General features: G+C 42.6%; 1 protein-coding gene across 1 annotated transcript in view; it reads left to right on the top strand.

Moving 5' to 3' along the window:
* The first annotated feature begins 368 nt into the window (after positions 1 to 368).
* Positions 369 to 22,322, top strand: part of BEND7 (BEN domain containing 7) — a 44,296-nt gene continuing 22,342 nt past the window's right edge. The window contains exons 1-3 of the mRNA XM_066634420.1: positions 369 to 1,366; positions 8,680 to 8,763; positions 17,582 to 17,881. Coding sequence (XP_066490517.1) covers positions 1,306 to 1,366; positions 8,680 to 8,763; positions 17,582 to 17,881 — 445 coding nt within the window. The 5' untranslated portion in view covers positions 369 to 1,305. The remainder of the gene's footprint in view (positions 1,367 to 8,679; positions 8,764 to 17,581; positions 17,882 to 22,322) is intronic.

The following is a 22,322-nucleotide window of genomic DNA, read 5'->3' as shown; positions in this document are numbered from 1 at the left end:
GGGTGGGCCCCTCCTCATGGCCCCGCACTCTGCGGCCATGAGCCTCTCCCCCCACCCCTCTGCGCAGTCCCCGCCGCCACACCCAGTGGCGAGGAGTTCCGCAGGCGCACGGCGCGTGGGGCCACGGCGCGGGGGAGGGGCGGCCAGAGGACTGGCGCCTGCGGGGCGCAGAGGGGTCTGAGGCACAAAATGGCGCCGGCCCCGCGCGCCCCTCCCCCACGCCCCGACGGCCAGGAGCTCCTCACGCCCCTCGGCGGGCTGCACGCGCCGGGGGGGGGAGCGCGGCACCGCCCCCCCCCGGCCAGGACACTGGCGCGCTCGGCCGGCCTCCTCCGCCCCCGCCCGGGGCCCGCCGCCGTCGCGTCCTCGGCGTGGCGTGGGGCTCCCAGCCGGCCTCGGGGTGGCGGCCTGCGGGTGGCCGGCGGCTTCCCCGGCAGGTGGCTCCGGGCCGCCGCCTCAGCCAGCCTCGCTCCCCTCCCCTCCCCTCCCGGCTGAGGCTGCCTCCCCCGGGCTCCCCGAAAGTTTGAGGCAGGCGGGGGCTGGAGCCGCTTCTCCCGCCAGGCCCCCCCACCAGAACCAGCCCCAGCCCCAGCCCGCTGGAGCCGGACTCGAACCGGCTTGGGACCCAGCTGGAGCCACTTCCAGCCCCCCTGCAACAGAGCCTGATCCACCGTCCAGCTTGGAACCGAACTGGACCCAGTCCTGATCGCCCACTGGAACCAGCTCCAGCCCCACTTGGAGCCACGTTTGGTCCAGTTCCGGTCCAGTTTGGAACCACATTGGACCCAGTCCCAATCCGAACTGGAACCAGCTCCAGTCCAATTTGGAATTTGATCCAGTTCTAATCCAGTTTGGAACAGAATGTGATCCAGTTCCAGCCTGACCTGGAACCAGCTCCAATCCAGTTTGGAACCGAATCTGATCCAGTTCGGAACCAAATCTGATCCAGTTCTAATCCGGTTTGGAACCAAGTTCAGTTCCAGTCCGACTTGGAACTGAATGGGATCCAGTTCTAATCCAGATTGGATCCAGTTCCAATCTAATTTGGAATCAAATTTGCTCCTGTTCTAATCCGAATTGATCCAGTTCCAATCTGATTTGGAACCGAATGGGATCCGGTTCTAATGCAACTTGCAACCAACTTGGAACGGAATTGGAACCAGTGCCAGTTTCATTTTTGCTGATTAGAGAGCCGGACCTTGGTCTGCCTCCTTGCCTGGGTGGCTGCTGTTACCCAGCCCTCTCCCCGCTCTCTCCCTTCCCATTTCTCTCCTTCCTTTCTTCCTCCTCCTTCTTGCCCACACTATGGAGTTTACAGAGAGGAAGAGAAGCAGGAAATCCCAGAGCTTTAAACTGATAAATCAAGGTAAGGGGGCAGGAGGGGGTGACTTTGTCTGTTTGTGGTATTTGTTTTCGTCTCAGGGGGAAAAGGACTTTATATACATGTAGTTGTGTTATTTTCAAGAGAGGAACAACAGGATGTTATGAAATGTGTGTCCTTCCCTGCTGTCCACCTCTGCTAAACGCCTGCCTCGTTTTCTTTTTATTATTTAAACTACCTAATCCGTGTTGAACACCAAATGGATCCTTTTTTCTCCATCTTAATAAAATTTAGACAGTTTTCCCTCACAGACAGGGCATGTTGCATTAAAGTGAGGTCGTATTCCAGACAAAATTTGAACACAAATGTCTAATCAGGAAATGAGCAAAATACTGATATATGAAGAATGATGATCTCCCTTTTTTCCTGCTCTGTCCTATGGTGGGTATGTGTATTGAGATTTTTGGCCCCCCTCCTTATGGATGGATTGTGTACAGATACGTTGAAGCATTAAAAAGGTTGCCGTAAGCACATACATTCAGAACGCAGCTAATTAATTGTACATGAGCAAGGGGGGAATTGTTGGCATGCAACTTGTTCTTTCGGCTGTGAGCTCCTTGGAAGGCAAATACAGATCTTTAAGTAGAACAATTACATTAAAATGTTTTTAAATGCAGCCTCTCGCTTTCATCCTGAGGGGTGTGTGTGTATATATAGTTCCCTGGTGTTGTATAACAGGTGTTCTACTTGGGAGGTTGCTCCACTATTTAATTTGACTTAAAAACATGGCTGGAAAAGATCTTCAGCATTGAACACAAGTACCTTCATGAACTGTCTATGTGCTCAGCATGATAAGCTCAAGGCAGGTAATTTCAAATGTAATGCTAAAATAATAGTAATGATTTGATGTTCTTATGTTGTTCTTATGTTGATGGTCCAGCAGTAGATATATTCAGATAATTCTCTTCAGTTTGTGATTTGTAGGAAAACTGGATGTGAGACTTGTGAGATCAAAATGAAAGAACTTTAGGGTTGACAAACAATAACTGACCAGTATTGGTTTTCTGTGTGTGTGCTTTTTTTGTTAGGTCAATAACACATTAATGTTTATAACATGATTACTGTACAGTACTGTGTTATTAGAGAGTTGCAAGCCAGGAATGACATTTGAAACAGGCAGACATTTGAAGTCAGGCAGTTAAAATGGGACAGATTTTCCTTCTCAACTTTAACTTCCACATAGTGTACTTGTATATGTCTGCTTCCACAAAATAAGAAGTAAGAAGCCTTCAATAATGAAAAGTTAATGCTGGGTATGTTTGGTTTTCATGGTAAAATACTTCTGCCAATGGCTTGTGGTCACTGCTTAAGTTTATGTGTTAACTCATTTGGTTAATCAAATCATGAACAAAGTAATTTTTAAAATTTAAAATATGTAGTTAATTTGACACTTCTGCCTGATGCTTTCATTTTTATTTCAAATGAGTTAATTTCAAATGTAATATGTTAATAGATGGTTCCCTAGTGATGGGCCTGGCACTTTCTGCTTGAATCATTATAGCAGTATCACAGACCAGTCTTATTTTCTGTCATGGATTTCATAATGCTTTTCTGGTCTACTCCAATATCTCAAGCAAGGAAAATCATCTCCAACTTTCCAGCCCTGATGTAGCCATGCCAATGGGGTGTGCACAGCATCCTGTGGTGGGAGGATAGTTAGGAGATAGATAGGAGGCCTCCACAAGGTAAGGGAATGTTTGTTCCCTTGCCTTGGGGCTGCATTGCAGCTGCGCCTGCGCTAGAAAGTTTGTTAGGATTGGGCCCTAAGAGTATCCTACTCACTAATTACTCATGAGTTACCCAAAATTTACTGCGTTAGCTACAGTTTTACACTTCATCATTCAGTTCATGGCTGATTTGTGCTTGATATAGGGCTGGCTCACCACTTCAGGATGGTAGTTGGATAGCATGCAACACACACTGACCATTTTTTTGGTATGATGCCCAATCTTGTGAATGCCCTGGTGCATGACTACTGCTCATGGTATCCTAGCTGAAACCACGTAACAAAGGTTCTCCGTGACATGTTTAACTGCACTAGCAGCATAAGTTGGAAACATGTCAAAGAATTCACAATAGTTGCCACACCAAAAATAACAGCTTGCGGGGCTTCACTGTCAACTTGATGTCAAAGCTAATCTGCAGCGAAACTTCCCACAACTGACTGTGTGAGTCTTCCCCATTGTTCAGTCATTGTGTGTCACTCTCATCTCTTGAGTCATATGCCACTCACCCATAGTACCTTCTGTTGCATTGTCTGCAGTATTATGTTTTGTTGTTCTCTTAAATGTGTATAGTCTGGATTGTTTTTTAGCTGAGCCCAGGCCAACCTCAAGAAATGGGATAGACTAAACCAAGGGTGTCAAACATATTGCTCACAGACCAGATGCAAGCTCTTTATCTGGCCCATGAGATAACTGGGCTCTGCCAGCTTGATAATTGGGCTCTCCCACAACTTGAAAATATTATCAAGATATAAGTATTTTTCTATCATTTACCGATAATGAGTTTCTATGTGAGAGCAAAGTGCTTATTTCTGGCCGTCATCCGCTTGATGATTTCACTTCCTGCTTAATGATATCACTTCTAGCCCTCAGCAGGTGCCATGAATGCTATTTGGCCTGCTGTATGAAACAACTTTGACACCTCTGGAGTAAGCTACCTTTTAAATTCAAGAGGTTTACTGTTGCCACCTGAAACCAGCCAAGAGCAAAAAGTTTGCAAGTTGTTTTTTTTCTTGAAGAAAATGCACAGGCTCGTGATTCAGAGGGGAAGAGTTCCACAGATATGGAGAAACCACAGAGAATTTCTCTTGGTTGCCCTTACTATCCTTGATATGTGCTTTAAATAGCCAAGAACGATGTTGAAGATTGCCTTGGGACAAAAGAAAGGAAGGTGCACAAGGCATTTTAGGAAACACTGGAATACAGAAAAATCATAAGTAGCTGTGTGGGTCTATTTAAGAAAAATTACTACAGTATCTGGTAAGTTTATTAGGGCCAACCAAATAAATGCAAAATCTTAGAGCAAGCTTCTTTATCAAGCCAGATGTTAAGCAGAATAAAATGTTTCTGGCAGCAGGGAAATACATGAAATCTGCAAAGTTTACAGTTTGTAAGAATCTTGAAATGGACTGCAGGAGGGATTAAGCAGACTCGGTGTAGTAAACAGGGTCTCAGTTTGCGCCCCAGGCTTCTGGGAAGAAGATGAAGAGACAATTATGGCTATTCCCCTACTTTCAGTCTGATAAAGTCTGAAAGTAACTTGGTTCCAGCGTGAGCTGAAGCACACAGGCTTCTTTTCAGCGCATAGAAGTAAAAGAGAAACATATTGCTCTTTTTATTTATAAAGCTGGATATAATTTTGATGCATTACATAGGAGTCAATAGAAGCTGGATCAGTGGTGCAACCTAGTAGTTGGAGGGCCTTTAATCCGCAAGGTGTAAAGTCCCATCTTCTGGCGGTAGATATGTGTTTTTTCTCCAGTTTCCAAATTCCTCTGTTGGATAAATAAATGCAGTTTTCTTCCAACTGCAGAAAATTGTAGGTAACTCTGTTTGTCCATTAGGGAAAAAGAATCAGAAAGCCTTTATTAGGAACAGTACCTTTAGTATCTCTTATTAGGTAATTATTAATATAGATTAGCAGGTTATACATTTATTAGGACACAGAATTACCATATTCGACTCCTACACTGCTGCTGGTAGACATTGGTGTACCAAAAGTGCTAGGTAGGATTGCTGGAAATGAGTTTTGTTAAGGATTTTGCTACTGTACTTGGATGGGATGGAACAAAGACTACAGTTACCTCAATATTAGTTTGCCCCAGTTGGAACTCAGGTGCTTGGAGTACAAAGTGTATTTGTTTCAGTGAGAGCACCTAACACCACAGTATATGTGTTCAACTAAAATAAATGGCAGTTTTCATGCATCTGCTGCCTGGTGCATTGTTTTTTTTCATGTTAGCCGCTCAGAATCATCATGCTATAAAGAAATAATTAAAAGTTTTATGTTGCATTAATTTTTTTACAAGTTTAACATACAGAAATCTTTATTTCTGTTGTAATGCAAGGAACCTTTCAAGCACCTAATGTAGTCACACTTTCATACTTTTCAATGCAAGCCTATTTCCTAGCCAAGGAAAACGATATTGTGTATTGCACTTGGCCTGTGTGCTCTACACCCTGTTTCCTTTGGGTCATTTATTGTAATACAGAACTAAAAGTACATTGTGCAATTGCATTTGACATTCCATATTGCCTGGGGGGGGAGGTAGAAATTTTCTCTGTATGTAGCATAGCAGGCTACAGATCTTTTATTATTTTATTTATTACAGTACAGGTGTCACCGTGTATCTGCAGGTTCCCTGTTCACAAATCCCCCTATCATGCAAATGACTTAGGGCCCAATCCTATCCAACTTTCCAATTCTGGTGTAGCTGCAATGCAACCTCATGGTAAGGGAACACATGTTCCCATACCTTGAGAAGGTCCCAGTGATTGCCCCTTCACCACAAGATACAGCGCACACCCCACTGGCACAACTACGCCAGCACTGGAAAATTGGATAGGATTGGGCCCTTAACAGCCTCTGACTGGAGCCTTCTTGTCTGTCACCTGTTTTTCTGTGTTCAGTACTCCCTGTAGCTCCCTCCCCCTGGAGCTGAGAACAGCTCCCTATAGAGTCCTTTCAGTGGGGGGGGGGGGGCTTAAGACCTTTTAATTTAAAGAAACTTTTTAATGCTGACACAAGGGCGCATGGCTTAAAAAAAAGGTGAGTCAACTCCCTGACATTAAAATTCTATATATGGCAACTTGGCATGTGCCACTTAGAAAGTGTCCATGTGCCACTAGGGGCACACATGCCCCTGTGCTAACAGGAAGGGGTTGGAGGACTGAAAAGAATGTGACACTAAGCTCTGTGGTAAGCTCTAAGGTCTTTTCAGTCCTCTATACCCTTCCTGATTCATATTAACCTTTGTATTGAGCAAAGAAAAGCAGTAGAAAAACAAGAAGGCTGCAGTAAGTCATTTGCACAATGGTGGGGAGTGATTTGTGAACCCCTTTCTGTAGGGTTCACTTTTATCCATGGTTTCTGGTATCCACGGAGTGGGGGAGGATGTATCTGCAGGGAGGGGGGATGTCAATATTTATATAGTATACCACCCATCTCATGGACTCAAGGCAGTGTACACCAGCAGGCTTAACATAAATCTCATTTTTCAATAAGACTTTTATAAGTATTATTCCATGAGATAATCTCATAGAATTCTCCATTTCTCCAAGTATTACCCTTCATAGGACAAGCATCAACCTGGTTCTTACCATTTCCAAACTCTCACAGGCTGCTGCACCAAGCTTCAAAGTGATATCTTAAGAGTGTTATCCGTTCTTGCCACTGACTGCTCCACAGTCCACTTCCACCGCAGGTTCACGTGTCTTTATAAACTGTCTGATCTTCCTTCACCTGACATTCTGCATGTAAGAAATGCCAGGTCTTGTCATCCAATGTGCATCTATCTTTCTTTCTAAAAACTTGTTCCTAGTATTCTGTTCCGTTCTTACATAACCACAGAACAGAAGGAATTTGTTCAGATAAAGGGGTCAGTACTTTCAAAGTGGTTATCTGTGGGTTTGACTCTCACTCTGTGGTTCACTGGAAGTAGAAAGCAGGCTGAGCCTTTCCCACCATGTTGGTATTCCAGAATACACCTGTTGAGTGTCGACTTTCTCCTGTATACATTGTTACCATATAGGGAAACAGTAAAGCACTGAATTTGGAACACTCTTGAAGGGAAGATAAAACTTGCCATCTACATCCTACAAAGGACATCCAGCCTTCATTGATAAGAATCCCAAAGAGAGATACAATGGGTCTACAGACCTGTGCCTGCTAAATCGCCTACAAAAGTGAAGGTTAAAAGTATACTCCCACATTGGAGGGACAGGCCTTCTATTTTAGGGCATGTATGCTTTTAACCTTCATTTAGTAGGTTTTAGCCTTCTATTTTAGGGTTTGTTTTAGGTCCTGTCGGTTTTAGTGTTTTCCAGCTTTTAATTTCTTCTTACCTTTATTAATGCCCTTCATGGGTGAGGGTGAAACATCAGGGAGATCAAAATTGCATGGAATATGGTATAGAATTCTGGAAGCTTGTAATTACAAACAGTTGAAGTTCCCTTAAAGCCCAATCCTTGTTGGCTTGTTGTGTCGGCCTAACGCTGGCACTGAGTATTGCAAATGTGCTCTAAGGCATGCCTGCAACACTCAATGCCAGGTCAGCACCAGTCCATGGTGAGACCGGTGCCAGCTGCAAGTCAGCAATACACTATCTGGAGCAAGGGTTTTGCAAATGTCGTGATCATGATTTTGAGGGTTTCTGCAGCATGGAGAGCCCTGTGGAGGCTGGTGCGGGGGCTCCCTGCACCCCTGGCAGGCTGCTGCAGGCTCTGGTGAGTGGCAGCAAGCCCCTGTGCCCCTTTAAAGTGATCCAATCCAGTGGATTGTGTCACTGCCTTCTCCCCTCCCTGCCCCTTAAGGGGGCAGAGACCAAGGCTCTCTGGCTAGGGTGTTGTGATGCCCCAGTTTGAGAACCACTGCCCTAAGGTCATGGTGTTTGCCAGCATTAGTGTCAGAAACAAAATTGAAAAATATAATCTCCCTATAAATAACTGCTATAGTTGCTCTTTTTCTTCAGTGCCTTCATAGAAGCAAATTTATTATTAAATATGTGGCTCTGATCAAAACGGAAGCCTCTGCACTCTTCTGGATCTGGTTTTATTTGAAATTGCTATTAATTTTCATTCATAGAGCCTGATCTGTTCCCATTAGAATTCATTGGCAACCATCCCGGATAAAAGGCCAAGGAGCTAAAAGGTTATTCCTTATGCTTCCTGCTAATTTTATTGTGGGGTGAGGGCTGCAAATTTCTGTAGTTCTTTAATGATGGTAAACTTTTTATTTCTGTACAAAAAAATTACATGTATTCTGTAAGATGAGAACTCAGATAGTTGGCATCTGGTGTGTTAATTTGCTGTGAAAATGAACACCACAGTGAAGGCCAGACATAGTTGTTTGCTAAAATATGAAAAATATTTTGGTTAAGTGCCTTTAGCAGAAGCAGAGGGTTTTATTTGTTTGGGGGGAATGCTGACATAGAACACATTTTCTCTGACTAATCTGATGTGCAAAAAATAAAATGGCAGATAACACTGGTAGATTATGAGATAAAACTGTTGAAACATTTTCCTTTTTTTCCAGCTAACTTGATTTTTAATTTTCATTATTATTTTAATTTCCAGATTATCATCATGAGGCGTACAAGATTTCCGACTACAGCAACGATGTTAACGGGGAGGTCAAAGAAGCGCAACCATTTTATTTGGGTATGTTCCTATGTTGATTAATTTCTAAATGCCAAATTGTAGGTGTTGGTGGTGGAAAGGGAGTGCATGTGTGAGAATTAACTACACACACCCAGGAAACACTTTCCATTGTATGACAGGAAATCTTTTCCAATGTCTTTCTGTTTTTGCAGAACACCAGCATATCTTTTATTAACATTTGTTCAGAACGTTGTAATTTGAGACATAAATGTTTATTAGTGTCTACACACAGTGCTAATTATCACTCACCCAGAGAGCCAGATGCTGACTACGCAGTTTTGCAGCTCGGTACTCAAACCATTTACATTGCACATTTGCTGGCATGCTTCACTGGCAATGGTTGGTGTAATTGGGGTATTACGTCTTTGACATCTGGATTTCAATTTCCAGGAAGCTACTGTTTGTATGGTTTTGCTTTGGCCATGGGTGGGATTAATGTGTTGTCTTAATGTAATGTCCCCCTTCTCCTCTGCAGACAGGCCACTTATCTTAACCATGGCAAAATTAAATTGAATCAGCTGTCCAAAATGTGTAAAGAAAATACTGAAATATTATCATATGCCTAACTGATAGGACTTATCAGCAAATTTTCATGGTTGCTCCAGCTGTGATTCTGTCCCTTCATATCCCAGTAATCATACCTGCTCCAGTACAGAAGAATGCTAAGCTAAGAATGCTAATGGCACAGTCATTATTATTTAATTGTATTTCATTGCTGCTACTTGTATCTGAAAGTAGGTGTGATATTGCTAGTCCTTCAGATGAAGCTAGCCATTGTTCTTGGTGCACATGAACCTTTTTCTCCAGTGTTGCACTTACCAGCCATGTCATCATACTGCCATCCACCAGAATTGGTAAAATGGCTGGTTTGGGGGAAGCAGCTGTCACCAGAGTTGGTAACTGTGATGGCAGTGGAGATACTAAGATAAGCATGTATAGCAGTGGTTCTCAAACTGTAAGCTGTGGCTTCCCAGGGAGCCACAGAAGCCAGCCTGGGGAGCTGCAGAATCTTGCAAAAAACTCGCTGCCCTATACAATGAATAGGATTGTTGCCCTAATGGGGAGCAGTGGCCAGTGGCTCAGTAGATCAAGGGAGTCACCAGCTGAAAAAGTTTGGGGACCACTGATGTAGAGGAAGAATTCTGGATCTGTTTGTAATGTTTCTGATGTACATAGCAGTAAAAGGGTGTAAAGACTGGGTCTAACCCTTCTTGTATTGTTTCCATATGTGATCCATCCTTCTGTAGTTGGCCCATTCTGCTTTGAACCTTGAATGTGAACACACATTACATTGCATACAAGTGTAAAAGTGGCTGTTTCCACTGGCCTCAAAAAATGTATGTGTGTAGATGCGTGAGCACACACAGAGTATGTTCTCCTGAGAAATATTGGCAGTTCTGTGTTTTGTAGTTGTGCAGCATAGTCACTTCTGTTCCAGCAAATTTTGTTTTATTTTATTGGGGAGGGGGTGGATTTCTGTCTCGCCCCCATGGCTCCACAGAGCTGTTAGGGCTGTTAGAAAAAGAGACAATTCTAGAGTATTCTCTGGAGTTCTTAAAGAGTCATTGTATATACATAATTTTAGTCTTATCTTAGTAGAATGCATTGTTTTCCACAAGGACGGGGAAACATCAGCCTGTTGTAAACAATTTTACTGCGGTTTTTAACTTGAAATTCAGATTCTGCTTTTGAAAGGTTAATGCAGAAAACTAATTATGCCATTCGGGTAACCAAATGTGTGATGAGACATTTATCTGTGTAATTAACAGTGAAGAACTTTATAGTTTCATAAAATTGAATGCTAGACTGCATGCAGTCTTCGGTGTGCATTTATTTTGAAGAGGTGCCGAAACTAGAGATGTTTATGACTGATATAAAGCCAGACTGAAACATGCTGTAATGCAGGTGTCTGTGTGTTTTACAACATTTTTGTTTTGATGAATTAGATTTTGCAGATCAGTAACTTTGTTTTGTCAGGGTAAAACAAGTAAAATGGGGTTGCAACAGGGAAGCAGTATATAATTTAAAGTTCATTGCCTCCCCAAATAATGATGATTTTAGCCATAGCCATTCAGGAAAAAGTTAAGAGACGTCTAAATTACTCATCAGTTACAATTCGTTTTATCAAAGGTCTTTTTATGAATAGCAATCATTGCAGTAGGCTGATTTTGGAAATGGTGTACTAACTAATCCTCTTGAATTCTGGGACCCAATATTGAATTCCATAATAGGATTGCATATACCTGTTCATCTGTTAATTTTATATTGGTGGATCTGGCTTAACATGGATCCCCCAGACCCATGATGCGCCAGCCTTGGCTCAACCTGAACCCTCCAAAGGTGACCGGAGCTGTACTCTGATCACCTCTAGAGGGCTTTCTGAAACCCACAGGCATCGCACGCATCCCCCCATGGCCTTTGCAGGCTTCAGAATGACGCCTGGAGGCAAAAAAAACTATGACTGCTGGTTTCTCTCAGGAAACTGGAACTGACATTTTAATGCCTTTTAAGGCATTCTGAGGCTTGGAGAAGCCCTTCCAGGGCCTCAGAATACCTTAAAAGGCTTCCCTGAACTTGCCTTAGAAGGCATTAAAACGTCACTTCCAGTTTCCTGAGGGAAACCAGCAGTTGTTTTTTTTTGCCTCTGAGCTTCATTCTGAAGCCCACAGAGGCTGCAGGCGGATGCAGCCTTGGACCTGTAGAGGGTCCAAGAATGGATCCCTCATGGATACCGAGGCCCCACCTGTAATAGCTCCAATCCAGAGCAATCTTTTATTATTTGCAAAAGAGTGTACAGTAGGGTATCTCAGCTTTTTTTTGCTCTTATACCATTCTGAGCCTTATTTATCTGTGACCCCTTGTGTCTGCTGTTAGTTGAAGGAAAAGGTACTTTACCATCTGCACTGCTTATTCTAACAATCGGTACTTTATACCTAAGTAACAAAGAGAAATCATGAAGACCTAAACTGTATAGTAGCAGCATTCAGCCTGCTAACCAAAAATATTTTGATTGGCATTTTATTCAGTGTGATCCTTGGGGCTGATAAAAACTTTTTGATATCTAGCTGCAGCCTTATTGGTAACAAACGAAGATCACTTTTCTTCACACTATCAAGGTGATTACAAGCTTTTGATAGTAGATAAACTGCCACCTAAAGCCAGATTTAATAAGGCAAGAAGTGGGAAAAGCGATAAAATACAATTTTTCTTTCTCCCAGAACAGCGAAAACATTCAAATCATACCTTGCATTGGGAAAAAAGAATATTCAAATGCACCTGGGGTGCTTCCAGTTTGAGACAGGTTGATGCCAAACACATCCCTTGAATGTATCAGTTGCCACCTCAAAGCGTTTAATGCATCATGGTTGCTTTCTCATGTCAACAAAATTTAATTTATTATAGACTGCCTTTTTCATTGAGGCATGTTCTGTAAGTGTAAACTATAGTAATGTTTGATAATTATCCTGCTGAAATTAGCACAGAAATGAGATGAGAGGATTTACAAAGTCATCATACACCTAGCAGTTAAGTTTGGGTGGTCCCTTAGATGTTCCATTTTTTCCACGTGTCCCGCTACAGAGCATAATGGCCCACGTTGAGAACCACTGGGATAGAGTTTACTAGATGCTATACAGTGATGTATACAGTCCCTGCCTGTCACCTCACGCTGTGAATACTAACTAGAATTATTTGTACTTCTACACCATTGAAACCAGTGGGCCAAATTGGCTGACCAACGGCCCAATCCTATCCTTGTGGAGGATGTCTGCAATTGTAGGGACTTGAGGGTATTTTGGTGGTGATGAGAGTTTCTGGGAAGAGAAAGAACTAGGTATAAAGGTCAAAAAAAAAAAAAAGTAACTATTTTTCCTCAAAGCAGGACAGGATGTTTGTGGTTTTTCTGCTGTGATTGTAAGGTTTCAGTGATGATAACTCATTAGACCAGCAGTTCTCAAACTTTGAGTCTGGGACCCACCAGTGGATCATGACCCAGTTTTTGGTGACTCGTGAAACTGACAGGTCAGATTAGGCCATGTACATCAAGGGTTAAACAAGCTTCTACTGGGGGAAGCACTGCTGCCCAATCACCATTATAGACACACCCCTTGGCATTTATAAATCAGGCAGCAGTCTCTAGGACCTCTAAAAGTTTAAGAACCACTGCCTTGGACGCATGACCTGTGCAAGTGCAGTTGGAACTAATGAGAATTACTCATGTGGAAGGAGTTATGTTGGGGATTAAGTGCACCTTGAACTTTTTCAAACTTTGACATACTTAGTGATGACATTCTAAGATTTTTCAAGTATGTTGCAAGGATCTGGTATCCTTGGTTTTAGAAGGAGTAATGCTGGTGTTGAATTAAACTGTCTGCTCTTCCCTAGCCTCTAAGACACCCATTTGCAACCACTGTGCTGTGGCACACTGGTGTGCCACGAATGGTCCCCAGGTGTGCCATGGGAATTTGGGAGAGGGTCATTTATCAATAGGACCATTGGGGGATGTGAGCCCCCATTGACAGCACAGTGTGCCTTGTCAATTGTCAAAAAGCTGATGGTGTGCCTTGACCATTTTAGTGCCTTGACAGTGTGCCGCAAGATGAAAACGTTGAACATCACTGCTCTAAGATCTTGTAGAATCCATCAGCACCAGAGTAACCAGAGAGAGAGCACTTAAGTTTCTATTCATCATTCACTTCCCTTCTGTTCTTGGGAGCTTCCACCAAGGTTTCAATTCCTTGAACCAAATTTAAGTCAAACAATGATTCTGCTTCCTGACAAATCACTGGTGATGTCTCAGTGCACCAAAGCAGACTTTAGTGCACTGAAGTTCTGTTTTGTTAACTGTAAAACACTGTAAACGAAGCCACAACACTGCAGAATTATGTTTTAACAGTAGCTCTGGGGAATATCTAAAATAATGCTTCAGAGGGCCTTAATGGATACTACATAGTCCTGCATAATAATGCAACCATGTGGCAGAAAGAGGAACAAAAATAACAAAACAACAAAGATAGAGTTCTTTTTTTAAAGAATCTTCTGTTTTTTTAGTGAGTCTGTTCACACATAACACCAAACCATGGTCTGACTGTCTTCGGTTTTGCTTTCTCCTTCCTTTTGTATGCTCCCATACCCTCCCTAATTTCCTGGTTCACAGCAAACCACAGTTTGCTATTCTTCCTTGTAGTGCAGTCATGCTAATGGGATCTGCACTTCTGCAGAGCAGCCTTACCTCCTGTGATGAATGCCATGAACTCCCTCTCCCCTTTTTGCCTATTTTTCTGTTTGAATATCTTGGATGCATTTGTTGCAATCCAAAGTTTATGACAGAGTGGAAAGGAGTGACCTCCACCTATGTGCTGAACCCCTACCTATCTTGACTGATAACATTAACTGAAGAGAAGTTGCTGGCAATATTCCCCCTAAGGGGTCTGCACCGCTGCACAGACTCCTGCATTGGCTGTGCATATAACAACACTAGATCACAACAGCTGTATTTATCACAAAATGCACACCATTACACAACGGCCAACAGGTTAACTGTGGTATGCCCAAAGTAATAAATTGGACGTTCCCAAACTGGGTGTCACGGCACACTTCTGCGGGCATCGTGCGACCCCCACTGGCCAAACCGCTCAGCAGAGTAAGCGCAGTGGAGCAATGTATGGAGGCCTGGAACTGCAGGCTGAGCTGTCTATGGAGCCGGGACCCCCCACCCCGGTCTGGTTTCACGCACTTTTGTGCCTTTTTTCTGCCTTTTTTCACGCACTTTTTGTGCCTTTTTTTTTACATACGCTGCAGAATTAATTGAAAATGAAGTTATAAAAGTCCTGACGTTGTAGATTAGGCTGAGTTATTTTTTTCCCTTTTAAAGCTCCCCTTATTAAAAATTAACAGAATAGAAGGGTATTGGTCTATAACAGTGGTTCTCACACATTTAGCACCGGGACCCACTTTTTAGAATGAGAATCTGTCAGGACCCACTGGAAGTGATGACCAGAAATGACATCATCAAACAGAAAATTTTTTAACAATCCTAGGCTGTAATCCTACCTGCTAAGTTTGACCCACATGATTCTTCATCCCTACTTGAATGAAGCTTATATTATTAATGGAGAGGGATCCCTGTAAATCAGTGGTTGCCAGACTCATGACTACTGTGCAGATCTAAATCGGTACGCGTTCGGACCAATGCTTACTGTTCTTGCGCGCGGCACGGAAGAAGCCCCTCCATCTTTGTTGCGTGACACTGGGCAGTCGTGTCTATAACCCACTGTCTCAGAAGGTGTTGCGCCTGCATTTCTGGACAGACTTGACTGCCCGGATGTTCGCGCTACAGTGATGAAGGAGCTTCTTGTAAGCAGCGTGCCGAAACGGTGAGCGCTGCTCACATGGGGTAGGGATGGAGTGTTGCGCTGGATCTGGGCCATGATTTGGCAAGTGCTGCTGTAGGTCAGAGTGCGATACCATAGTCTTTCGAGCGCGATACCATAGTCTTTCAGAGCGCGATACCATAGTCTTTCGAGACTGAAGGTTGCCAACTACTATCGCTGTAGGTCACAGGTCAGCCTTCAATTCTCTTCTCACTAGCTCTCCAGCATGCTCTTCCCCAACATGTCTCTCAGGTTCCACAGACTGACCAGGACAAGGAAGTGATTTCTGTATAGGAAATTAATGTTGTGTGAATGCTGTCTGCTTTCAATGTCCATTTTCATTTTTGCTTAAAATGCTTGATGGTTTTGCTACAGACTTTTCCTATTGCTAACAAAATGTGTTTGCATGCCTCAGTGGGCAAAATGACAACTGTCTACTCCAAACATGCACACATTGTGCAATAAGCCTGGTTGTAAATAAAATTAATACTTAGATGCCAAGTACATAATTGTTTTTAAATGTGTTGAATTCATTAGAAACCATTGCATTTTTCTTGCATATGTCTTTGTTTTTTGTAATCTAAACTGCTGGGCATGAATCCTCTGGCTACATGTTGTTAAGCAGATATGAAATGAAATGTAACTTTTTCCATTTTATTGTTAATTTTGTTGTCTTCTCCATCATTATAACATTCCTGTACATAACCTACATCCCTGGCTTGATTCTGCAAGGGGCAGAGTTCTCTATCTTGATCCAGTAAATCATTCAGTGGCCATGAGTTAAACAGTTTCTTGAGTAATCTCATCAAAGTCTAGATCAAGTATGTATTCGGAATCTACTCTGGATCAGTGAAAATAACCTCTTCTTGATTTCAAAGAGCAAAGGGGAGGAACTAGTTTCATCCCTGCCTTTGGGCCTAATCCTTTCCAATTTTCCGGTGCCGGTGCTGCTGTGCCAATGGGGTATGCACTGCTTCCTGTGGTGGGGAGGCAGTCACATAGGTCTCCTCAAGGTATGGGAACATTTGTTCTCTTACCTTGGCACTAGATTGAGGCTGCACCGGTGCTAGAAAGGTGCTAGATAGGATTGGGTCCTTTGTAGAATCCTTTGTCTTACTGTCAATTCCTTTCTAAAATCTGGCACTCCAGACTTTTTCCATGGGGAAATTTTAGAACCTATGCAGAGGTATTGTGAAGTACCTAAAGGACTTGGGAGTGCCCTGGGATCACACTCTAGGATTGCACTCTTTCTCCCTTTATGCTCTCACATTCCCTTTCCCCAGGTTTGTTGTTAAATTTTGCTTTTGCCATCTCCAGTTAAGAACTGGATAGTCCAAAATTTCTGAAAGGAAGTATGTGATCATGATACCTTTTTTTTACTCTCTGTGTTATGTTTACCACGGCCTCAGTAGCACTGGTGCCATAAGTTCTTAGGAAAGTTGATCTAGAGCCCAATCCTGAGTTCTTTAATGTCAACGGTACAAGCATACTGTCGGCGCTGGGTGTAGCAAACATGCCATGGGGCACGTCTGTGGCACCCAGAGAGGAGGGGCCGCCGGCACTTGGCCAGCTCCAGTTGGCACTGAGTCTCGGCACTGGCTGGCAGTAAGTAGTATGGGGCGGAGGGGAGGCAGGGACTGAATGGGGTAGGGTAGGAGGAGGAACCAGAGAGGGAGAGGGGTGGGACAGGTGGAGCTCTGCTCTGCTGGATTCTCAACTCCATGGAGGGCGAGAAGGCTTGACCCGGAGTCTCTCAACTCTGCACTGGCAAAATAGCTGAAACAGACTTGAGAAACCCCATTGAGGGACTTGGGGCCAGCCCTGGGGAAAGGAGGAAAAAGTCCCTTTCCCCTGAGGAGACCTCCAGTGGCCATTGCAGGGCCACAGGATGTAGCAGTAACCACTTTGATGCCACTGCACCTGGCAGCAGCGCTGCCTTTAGAATTGGGCTGCTGAAGCTGTTCAGCTCTTTTTAAGGAGAATACACTATTTCTACAAACCCTGAAATTTTTAAAACAAGTTTTGCAAACCAGCTTAAAAACAGGTTTTGAAGACCCCGTGCAGAAGATTGTGTGTGCCGAGAGGTCTGGCAAGCCACCCTTACTATGTGCGTCTAGGCAGCAGGTTAAGATGGCCTTGTTTTGTGCTTTTTTCATTTTCTTTCCTATTGATGGTTTTACAGTGAATTATTTTATTTGTTTTTATTAGCCATTCTGATGGTTTTTCTTCGGGTCAGATGTGCAGAATAACTTACGATAATGGTTATGTGTTTAAACATGCATGCAAACTCAAGCATACAATATGATGCAGATATATATAAAGCGTGTTTACTCACACAGTACATGCATGCATTTCAGAAACATAGAAATTCTCAGAGTTCTCTGAAATGTAATCATATCATTATCATTTTTGCTAATTTACAGTGATGTTGTCTCTGTTTTTGCTAGGAGATGAAAGCCGGGAAATTAAAAAACAAATTACAGGGATGAGAAGATTACTAAATGACAGCACTGGAAGAATATATCAACGAGTTGGCAAAGAAGGAGAAAAACTGAAGGAAGAACCCCAGGATTTAGATTTGGCATGGACTCAGCGTTTGAATCCTCCTGCAGAGCCCCAAGTAAACCTTCATCCATCTCAGAGTGGTACATGGAATGAATTATCTCCCCAAACAAGCCATTTTTCAGGACAGTATGGAACACGGTCCAAAACCTTCCAAAATCAAGCAAGAACTGTCGGATCAAATGGTACGATCTCGATAAAGCATTATTTGTTTCTTTGTTTTTCTTTTCTGAACTATTTCAGGACTAAGGGCACACCAGAAATTTTACTTGAACAATTCCAAGGAAAATACATAATTGTCACTGTGAAAAGTCTTAAACTTTTGGGTTTGGGCAGTTTACCTGTTACATCCTGCTGCTCTAGAGTGGCACGCTTGTTCTTTCCACAAAATATAACCTACTTATCAAGAAAGTTGGCCACCACTGGTTTAGGGTGCAATCCTAACCAACTTTCCAGCACCGAGGTAAGAGCAATGCAACTCTGAGGTAAGGGAACAAACATTTCTTTATGATGAGGAGGCCTTCATGACTGCCCCCCAACTGCAGGATGCAGCACACACCCCACTGGCATAGCTATGCCAGTGCTGGAAAATTGGTTAGGATTGTGCTCTTAGTTGATTAAATTCCAGGGACTGTTTTTATTCTGGTAAATAACTATTTTTTTCTTCATCCTCTATCAAATATGGCCTTTCTTGATTTGGTCAGAATGTGGTCTTATCTTTTGTTCCCATTTCTAAATCTCATAAATTCTTGTATATCAAAGAGAGGCTTCTTTGGTTTTGATGTCTTGATTATCATACTTGTAGATGGAAATTGTGAAGTTGCTTCCATAAACATTACAAAATTGTTTGGAGTTTGGTGTGAGAATTATATCTCACTCCAGAGATCTTAGTAATTGCCCATGCAATGTCTGTTGTGTGTAAAGGCATGCACTCGTTACTTAGAATAGATACAGAATTATTGCTGCTTTCAATTTTTTACAGAAAAAGCAAGCTGTTGTCTTTTCCCCAGGTTTTGACAGTCTTATCCTTCAGCTTATAACCTGATTGGATACAGGAAGACTGATAACTGGAACTAACTAGAACTTTTAGTAGTTCTAGTTAGTTAGTTCTAACTACTAACTCTTTTAGTAGTTCTGTTAGGCTTGTTTGCTTTGAAATACGGAATGGCAATAAAGAACTCTCAGGCATATGATTGCTTTAGTAACTTCATGGAGTTTATACAGTGTACTGAAGGTCTTTAGGTATCTGACTGTTGACTGTGTGAGTTTCAGATATGTCCCTTCCTGGTAAAGGGCAGGCGCTCTCATTTTAGCCAAAAAAAGGACTTATACCAGCTAAAATACTGTCTCCTACCCCAGTGCTATGCCATTTCTTGAGTCTTTTTCTCTTGTCACAGTAAGCTCTCTTTCCAACATCGGAGTGCACATTTTCCCAGTTTTTTGCAGGACCAAACAGCAGTGTTAATAGCAGCAGTGAAACAGTTAATCCAGAGCTAAAGTGTATCCCTATCTTACTTTGAAAAGAGCATATATAGGCTGGAAATCCATGCTATTGTCAGAATTGGCACCTAGGGAGGGCTGTGTTGCACAAAGGATAAAATATAGTTTACTCACACACTGACTCTGTCTGAGCCTGATATGAGATAGAAATTTTTAGTGTGGCAGAGAAGATGTGAGCCTATAAAGGAAGGCACATGGAAATTAAAATTGCTGGAGTGCAAGAAAGCAAGTATTACATTAATGGCACAATGGGACCTACTTCTGCGTAAGCACACTTTGGATCGTGTTCAGTGAGGCTCATTCCCAGGAAAGTGTTCATAGGATTGCAGCCTAAATGTGTAATGCTAATACTTAGCATTTATATGGCACTTTGGAGTGTTAGAAGCACAAACAGCTGTAAGGTAGGTCAGACAAAGGCAGTGGCACAGCTAGAGGGGGCTGCAAAGCACTAAGTTTTGCAGGGAGCCTTACTGCAGTGTGCAAGCAGCCCAGAATGGCTCCAAAGGGGAGGGGCCACTTGCATGCCGTGATGAGGCTCCCTATCCCACTGAACAAGGTATCATTTCCATCAGTTTGCTAGCTGAAGTAGACTCCTAAAGTATTCTCGTGATTCTACCAAAGTTCTGTGTCTGCTAAAATTCTTTCCTAAAGTGCCAGACATGCAAAGACCACAGGGCATAAGGAAAGGCTGTCTTCCTTCTGCTCTGCTGGATGAATTCTTGGGAGATCTCCACAGTACTTCAGCATGCTGTGAAACATGCCAGTCTCAAATAAGAAATTGCTTATTGGGTTTAGAGAACTGCCCACACACAAATGATTCTATGACAGCGTTTTTCAACCGGTAGCACTTGAGGTGTTGTCCAGCGGTACGCACGGCTTCCAGGGGACACCCACCACCCAGCAGTGAAACTGTGATGCAGTGCTACAAACAGTGGTAGGAGGTTCAGTGGGCAAAGCTCCAGCACAGAGTTTTCATTCACTTGAAAAAGCCAACCTGCCTGCCCTGAGCCTCTTAACTCCGTTTGCAGCATTGCACCTGGCTTCCCAACCCCAAAGTAACTGGCAATGACATCATTGCTAGTTACTTGCAGTAGTACTTAAGATAATTAGACCATGTGAAGTGGTACAACGGGAGGCAAAGGTTGAAAAACACTGTTCTGTGATAATAAGCAACTCCAATCTATAATAAGTGATATGATAATAAGTGACTGCAGTGGAGGATGTTTGGGGTTTTTCTCTTCTGTGATCAGAGGAGTGCTCTGTGCGTACCCTCTGTGCATTTAAGGCAATTGAGTTTGTTCCCAGTGACTGATCTAGAGAACTGCACATCCAGTTCTCTAATGAGTCTTATTGTCATCTCCAAAAGGAAAAATAAAAAAACCCCACACACTGTTTCTTGCAAGGCAAACCTAAAAGATTTTTGGCACCCAAGACAGAAAAAAAATAACCAACAAATTTGCTACCCTTTATTGGCCTCTAAGAATCCAGTGCCTAACTACCCAGTGGAAAGGTCACCCCTGATTCCAGTATTCTCTTGGTTGGGTCCAACCTGCATCTAATTGTTAGATAGGATGACAGCTACATTTGGCCTCTTTTATTTTTGATGGTGCTGTTGGTGTAATTTTCAGTTTGTTTGTAAACGGACTAAAGCTCTGGCACCAGCATAGTTGACTTACTGTTTGAAAGTCATTTATGGAAAAAAAGGAAATTATGTGACTTTAATATTTTTTTAATGCTTCCACTGCTGTGCAAGTCGGTATAATTCACATTGGCTTCTTTCCATATTGAGGAAGGGGCTGAGGTGGCTTTTAGACTCCTTGGTCTGTCTTAATTTTAAAAATTAATAATTGATTTTTTGAAGTTAATAGTATATTGTATTTCTATTAAATGTAAAAGGATTTATAATTTTGCTGCTTTTGTTCTTTAAAATGATGAAGGCGATACTCTGGATGTTGAGTAAGAACATCCTGTTGTTACTGCTCTTGCTTCGCTGTTGTTACTGATCCGAGGAAAGATGATGGAAAGATGATTTATTTTTTTTAAATCTTCATAAATATGTATGAAGTTAGCACAGCCCTGCTTTTGGTTTGAAATATTGGTGGTCTTTCTCTTTTCCCATTTACTGTACATAGAAATTACGCATGTAAATCTACCCTATCAATGCTAATGGAAATTATAACGTAAATCCCCCCATGCCTCAGTGGGAAAACAGACCCTTTGGTTTTCATCTGGGGGCTTCAATACCTGCATGCCCTCATTAGTAATGCATTATATTTGTAGCAGAAAAGACGAGCAGTTATTCACTGCCACTATTTGCTTTGACAAAATTTTATCACAATATTCACCAGAATATTAAAAACTGGAACGGTTAGGAAGGGAGGGCATAAAATGTTATTTATTTACAAAGCTTGGTTTCTGTGTAAAACACAAAGCACAGACAGGCCCTGTTAAGAAAATATCTTATTAACAATAGACAGTATAGCCTGAAGAAACAGACAGTTCTAAAAAGGAAAATTTATTCATAAAATTAGCAGTTTCTGTTTTGTACTGCTTGGCTTGATGTTGCTGTATTGGACAGTGACTGTGACAGAACAGCTCTGAACAGAATGAGCTGAAACTAATTTTTGGCGATACCTACTGAAATGAATAAATCTCGAACAGGAAAAGTTCCCATTGGGTTGCGCCCTTTCTAGTGTGCCAGTGGACAACATGTGAGATGATGATCATAATACGTCCCAGGTTGATACAAGAACATAATTATACAAGATCAACGACTTGTTGAGATTTTATGATTTTTTTTTTTGTGATCTTAGTTTTATTGCCTTGTAAAAATGGGCAGTCCAATCCTAAACTGCGCTGGAGTAACCAGGCTGCATTGGCTGCACTGCATCCATTACAGCTCAGGAGGCGGCTGGAGGTCTCCTTGGGGAAATGAACCCCGTTCAGTCTCTCCAGGTAAGAGAGAGGGAACCCCAGTTGGCCTCTCCTTGGGGTAAGGGAACGCAGTCAGCCTCTCCGAGCCTTAGAACATGGTCTAGATTTGTAGATTTAGTTACACAAGCCAACACACATTTTGCTTCCTTAAACGTTACACCAATTCCTAGGGTGCTGATTCAAAAAATGGCA

The sequence above is a fragment of the Tiliqua scincoides genome, chromosome 7 (genome assembly GCF_035046505.1).
Source record: "Tiliqua scincoides isolate rTilSci1 chromosome 7, rTilSci1.hap2, whole genome shotgun sequence".
In the NCBI taxonomy this organism is placed as follows: domain Eukaryota; kingdom Metazoa; phylum Chordata; class Lepidosauria; order Squamata; family Scincidae; genus Tiliqua; species Tiliqua scincoides.
This window is presented reverse-complemented; position numbering and strand designations above follow the sequence as displayed.